Raw genomic sequence first — 6,000 nt, 5'->3', positions numbered from 1 at the left:
TCGTTCGTTTGTTCACGTATTGATTAATTAATACATTTATTTATTTATTTATTTATTTATTTATTTACTTACTTATTTATTTATTGTTCTGGGTGTCGTTACAGGCGTGACCACGTGAGCCCTGGTCGTGTCCACGTCGAGTCCCCGAATCGATCAGCGAGCGGCCAGTGAATTCAGAACCAGTGTGTGGGTCGTTGATTGTGTGTGTGTGTGTGTGTGTGTGTGTGTGTGTGTGCAGGAACAGCAGCAACAGCAGCAACAGCAGCTCCCGGTGACAGTGTGTGTGTGTGTGTGTGTGTGTTTGAGCCTCAACCTGCTGCTGCTCCATTCCAACCACACGTCACTCTCATGAGCCTTTCCGTACAGGGCGTGTGTGTGTGTGAGAGAGTGCGCGCGATGGTGTGTGTGGCGAGTGTTTGTGTATGTGTGTTTGAGTCAGTGAGTGTGTGTGCAGCTCCACGCTAGAGGAGATGGGACTGAGGCTGCTGCTGCTGCACTGCTGAGGTAAAGCACATTTACACACACACACACACGCACACACACACTCACACACTAACTAATAACGCTCGCGGTGTTTGGTTTGCGGTAGCACTGGACAGGAGGACTGTGTGTGTGTCCAGCGTCTGTCCAGCGTGTGTCCTTTACTTTGCCAGAGAGAGATAGAGGCAGGGATAAAGGAAAGCAGCAGCGTTATTACATGCTGTGTGCCAGCCCGTGCGTCCGCGCGCGCGTCTCTCTCTGTGTGTGTGTGTGTGTGTGTGTCTGCAGCGCGTTAGTGGATCACCTGTTGCAGCCGAGCAGCTCTGAAACTCTGCAGAAGCTCAGCAGATGCCTGGATCTGGTGTTTTCGAGCCCAGATCTAGTGCTGTGTGGCAGCCTTGAGCAAGCCACGTACGCGCGTAATGCTGCCCTAATACCCAACACTGACGCTCCAGTTTCTGATGCCCAGAGCTGCTGCTGGTGGCTGGACTGGAGCTAAAGACAGAGACAGGCTGTTAAGTGTGTCCTAGGGCTCGTTTTGGTGTTCAGCAGGTCCATCCTTAAGGTCCTAGTCCCCTTTAAAAAAAAAAAAAAAAAAGGAGGCTGTTCCTATTTCCTTATTTATGGCTAATTCCCAAGGAACCGGTGGATCCAGTTCAGCCTTTTCTCGCTCATTCTTCTCCCAGAACCTGCTCCCATTGACCGGAGAGTCCTGCTGAGGAGCAGGGCTTTTCTATTTTTCAGCAGAGGCCTGAGCAAGAAGGTCCTGGGAGAGCTGTACAGGTGCGGAGTGGAAAAGCTGACAGGCTTCAGAGAGGGAAGTAGGCAAAGACGCTCAGACTCTCCCTCTCTCTCTCTCTCTCTCTCTCGCTATCTCACTTGATCTCTCTCTTGATCTCTCTCTCTCTCTCTCGTTCTCTCTCTGACACATTTGGTGCCATTGCTCACCCCTTTTCTCTCACTTGTGGCCAATGCCCTCTCCTCATGAGTCCCAAAGACTCTAGCAGCTCATAGGAACAGGGCACCTGTGCTTTCGGACAGCAGAAAGGCCTCATTTCTCCTGCTTTTGGGATCTTCACACAAGGGGGGAGACCCACAACGAAGGTAAACTTCTCACACGGCTTACCGCCTTTTAAACCTGGGGTCTGGACTCTTGCTGTGGTCTTAGAGCCTTTGCTTAGATCTGCTTAGACACTTTACTGACCTTCCAGCACTACCCAGCCTGTAGGAGTGCAGGGATCAGTGGGCCGTGTCCTGTCGCCCGTATTAAGGATTTTTATTGATGAGCGTCTTCAGGGAGAGCAGATAGTGTTGCTGATGGTGTTGCTGTTGCTATTGCTGCTTCTGAGAGGTCAGCATGGGTCTCCATGAGATGGAGGGGTGTCGTCAGTGCCTCAGTGCCCTATCCGCTCCATTTGCTCTGTTGGTTGTGTGTGATTTTATATGTTGTATTTAACTAAACATCTATCTGACCTTCGTCCGTAACCTTAAACCTTAAATAGCTACTGAATCCACATGAACCTTTCTATACATGTCTATTAACTCCCCGGTAACCATTACCTACACCTTTATTAACAACACTTAAACGTTGGCCTAAATGTTTATAAACGTCATATCAACCCTAAAATGAAATGTCTATTAACATCATGTTAATGTTGCCGTAAATGTTTATTAACACCACTTTAATGAGGCCCTAAATGTCAATTAGCATCACTTTAACATTGTGCTAAATGTTAATTAACATTGTATTAACCTTTCCCTAAATGTCTGTCAACATCACATTAACGTTGTCCTAAATGTCTGTTAATATCGCTTGACTATTGCTTAAATGTTTATTAACGTCACATATTAACATTAATGTAAATGTCTGTTAATGTTGCTTTAACCTTTGCTTAAACACTTATTAACATTATATTAACATTACCCCAAATGTTTATAATTATTACATTAACATTCCTTAAATGTCGCTTAACGTCCTCTTAACTATTGCGTAAATGCTTATTACCACTTTAATGTGTGTTATCACTTTAACTGGCCTAAATGTTTATAAACATCATATTAACGTTTCCTTAAATATCTGTTAACTCTATATTAACATGTGTTGTAAATGTTTATTAATGCCACCTATTTTTTTTATTTCCCTAAATGAACATTAACATCACAGTAACATTCCCTAAATGTCTCTAAACATCACTTTAACTATTTTCTGAATGTTTATTTACATCATATTGACAATGCATCGCACATCTATTAACGCCACCTTAACTTTTCCTTAAATATGTGTTAATACCACCTTAATTTTTGCTTAAATGTTGGTTAGCGTCACATTAACGTTTCCTAGATGTTTAATAACATCGTCTTTGTGTTCCCTTTAACATTGATTCACATCACGTATGTCATATTTCACATTTCCTTAACCCGTTAAACTAAACGCTTAACACATAAACACTTAACACCGATTCTGTCCTTGACCTCAACCCAGAACCTGACTCTGATTCTGGTTCTGCTCCTAACCCTAAACCAGCTCTCATTGGACCTGTAGATAATACAGCACCTAGAGCCCTGTTTAAATACGGTCCTTTCACCATCATAACCAGCCTTTAGCTGAGCCTGAGTTTCGGCTGGTGTCGCAGTGGTGTGTCTGTACGCTGGCGCTGCTGACTTCACCAGTGCTGACTTCACCAGTGCTGACTTCACCGGTGCATTAGAAACTGAGAGCCGCTGTGTTTATTGTAAAGGGAAAATCATGTTCGTAATGGTGTGGTTTTTTTAGCTTACGTTGGTTGTAGATCAGCGTTTGTTAATGTGGAAATTGATCTGTGGGGGGAGTTGAGGAAGGTGATTATTAATTATGCAAGTTCCTATCTGAAGGGGAGCCACACACTCACACACACACTCACACACACACACACATTGCTGCGATCTCGGTTTCAGTCCTTTGCATTTCTCATGGAGACTAGAGATCAGGAGGCAAGGGACAAATTCTCTCGGCCTTTTAGCCTTCAGAAGTGATTGAGGCGCGCCGGTTATGACCTTGCGTTTGATCGGATGTTGTAGGTTTTGGTTTGAAGTTAAAGGCGTAGGCCTCTGCAGCACCAAAAGCGTGACCCGCCACGCTGTAGTGAGGCATGTAGGCCCTGTTGTTGGAATATGTGCAGCAGCAGGGCTGGCCGATATGGTAAAAATATTATAGCATGATATTTAAAGATATCTAATGGATTTTTTTTTTTTTTTGACACTTGCGTCAGAAGTGGTAGATTTTTAAAAATAGAACTGCTTAGTATAGCGAAGTTTAGTCAAATCCAATGCACTATCCCATTAAACTATGCACTAATTACATTCTCTATAATCAAACATGTCGCTGGTCAGTGTTTTTTAATCCCTTAAACAGCCGATGGTCTGCCGGTGTGCTGGAAGTGTTATTAGAAACTTTTATTACCAGAGAATAACCCCACCAGTTTGTACAGAAGTCCCTGTAGTTACTTAGTAATAATACCTTAGTGTGTAATAAGCCTTTCTGAGTTAAGAGGGTAAGCACTGCCGACATCCATGACATCCATATTCTCAAAAAAGCATATTGTGCATTTTAATAACCAAGTTTATCATAATATAGTAAAATATTGTCCTGTTGCCCTCCCCTATGCAGCGAAGAGTGATACGCCGTCCTCCTATTTCTTATATTTGATATTTGATATCGTTCACCTCCACCGTTATTTTTGCGCACAAGACTCTCATGTGCTAAGCTGAGCGATAGGCGGATGCAGAGAGAGGGTGTTATGCAGTAATGAGAAAAATAATGGCTGTGTTTTGAGGTCTTGCTGCAGACGTTCTTGAGGCGGTCAGGGCCTCATTCTTGAAGAAACGTAGTGAAAGCTATTAACAGATGCTTTAGTTGAAGACCAGGAGATTAACATGTGTGTTGCCATTACAGCTGGCAGTCTGTAAGAGTCCTCGGATGTACTTGCCGGTTGAACACTTCTCAGATTTGCCTCACGAGTAAAGGCTGAGTAGGCACAAGCACTTTTACCACTTTTACCAGCCCCAACACTTTGTCCATCTACATGCTTTCGGTCATATTTTACTTTCTGTCAAGCCTCGCACCAGAGTTCGAGAGGCTTCATTGCTTTCATCTTCCAAGCTTTTGCTTTCATGACGTGAGGCTCGATCTCGAAGTGAAACAGTTCAAACATGCTTAGCCATTACTTGAGCCCTAAAACGAGGGAAGCCTTGCCTAGTTTGAGGACGGCCGTCTGGTCAGAGGCTGCAGCGTCAAGAAGAAGTGGCTGCTGAAACGCCTGATTTCGGCTTTGGGTCGTCTTATTTATTGATTAATTGACTGTTTGATTGTTTGTTAAGGTGTTGATGCGTCGGTCAGAAGAACTGGAACCAAGTTTAAGCATGATCATTTAGTCTCATTTGTGATGAGAGCTGGCACTGTGCCTTCTTCACTCTTGCCGGAAACTATCGCTGCATGTGTTACTTCCCTAATTATGCACTGGAGGCCTTTTTTTTACAGTTTACAATGATTTTTGCACAAGATCGCTAACAAATAACCCACACAAGCCAACAAGCCAACCAGAGAGCACTTTCTTTTTGAATGATGTGAAAATCTAAGGATAAAAAAAGAGAAAAAAAAAAACAAAAACACCATAAAGCGAAAGGTAAAAATGCTCCCTGGTAGGTGACAGGTCTAATATACTGTATATAGTGCAAGAGCTGCTTTAGCATTTATTTTCGGCTCTTTGGAGATGAGTCATCCTGTTTTAAGGCTTTAGAACTTACACTTTAGAAAGTTTGCAGGTTCTCCATGGATCAATATATTTGCTAAAAACACGTACGCCATAAATATGGCAACCGAAAACCCGTCCATGTGAATGCTGATAGAGTGGCCAGATCATTTTCTAGCTGCTGTTTGTTGGAAAACCCTGACAGATAATTAGCTCATCTTTTTCCATGCTGAAAACATCTCACTCCTGTCCCGTTCAGCATCACCCCCTGAGCCCGTTGCTGGGGTGTCTGCTCCATCAAAGTTGCTAACTCAGCTTCAAGTTGCTCCACAGATGACCTGTTAGCTGCAGTTAGTCTGAGACTGAGAGAGAAGTAGATATTCTGGCTTGAAACGCTGCGTTCTTTAGGGCTCTGTGCCCTGAGCTCTAGACGTTAATGCTCAGTTCCTGTGGCCATCATTGCATGTTACGTATGTCCTATAGGTAATGTGTGAGCATGTGTGGTCTCATTTGCGCAAATAGGAGCTCAGAGTGGCTGAAAAGAACCACTTTCATGCACAGCTGTGATCTCTGATGGCCTCTTCTTTTTTGCCCTCCACAGCTCTTCCCCCACATTGCGGACATGGAGGCGACGGATGGCTATCTAGCAAGTAAGTCTTGTGGCTTCTCTCTGATTTCTCTGAATTACGCTGAACTGAAATGTGATTGGGGGGGGTGATTTCTGGTACTTTGTTAAAAATTAACCTTAAATTAAATGTTAAACGTTAAATGAAACGTTACATTTACCTTGTAG

At 43.5% G+C, this 6,000-nt stretch overlaps 1 protein-coding gene across 3 annotated transcripts in view; it reads left to right on the top strand.

Annotated features, from left to right (window-relative positions):
* Positions 1-360: 360 nt before the first annotated feature.
* Positions 361-6,000, top strand: part of ikzf2 (IKAROS family zinc finger 2) — a 60,481-nt gene continuing 54,841 nt past the window's right edge. The window contains exons 1-2 of one of the 3 annotated variants that reach the window (XM_072685448.1): positions 361-504; positions 5,809-5,857. In XM_072685448.1, coding sequence (XP_072541549.1) covers positions 5,830-5,857 — 28 coding nt within the window. In that variant the 5' untranslated portion in view covers positions 361-504; positions 5,809-5,829. Of the gene's footprint in view, positions 505-1,169; positions 1,585-5,025; positions 5,142-5,808; positions 5,858-6,000 lie in introns of those variants that run through there. The other 2 variants (XM_072685447.1, XM_072685449.1) reach the window with 2 other exon arrangements.

Source organism: Salminus brasiliensis, chromosome 8 (assembly GCF_030463535.1).
Source record: "Salminus brasiliensis chromosome 8, fSalBra1.hap2, whole genome shotgun sequence".
NCBI classification, from domain to species: domain Eukaryota; kingdom Metazoa; phylum Chordata; class Actinopteri; order Characiformes; family Bryconidae; genus Salminus; species Salminus brasiliensis.
The sequence above is the reverse complement of the archived record's forward strand: the minus strand, read 5'-3'. Positions and strand labels throughout refer to the sequence as shown.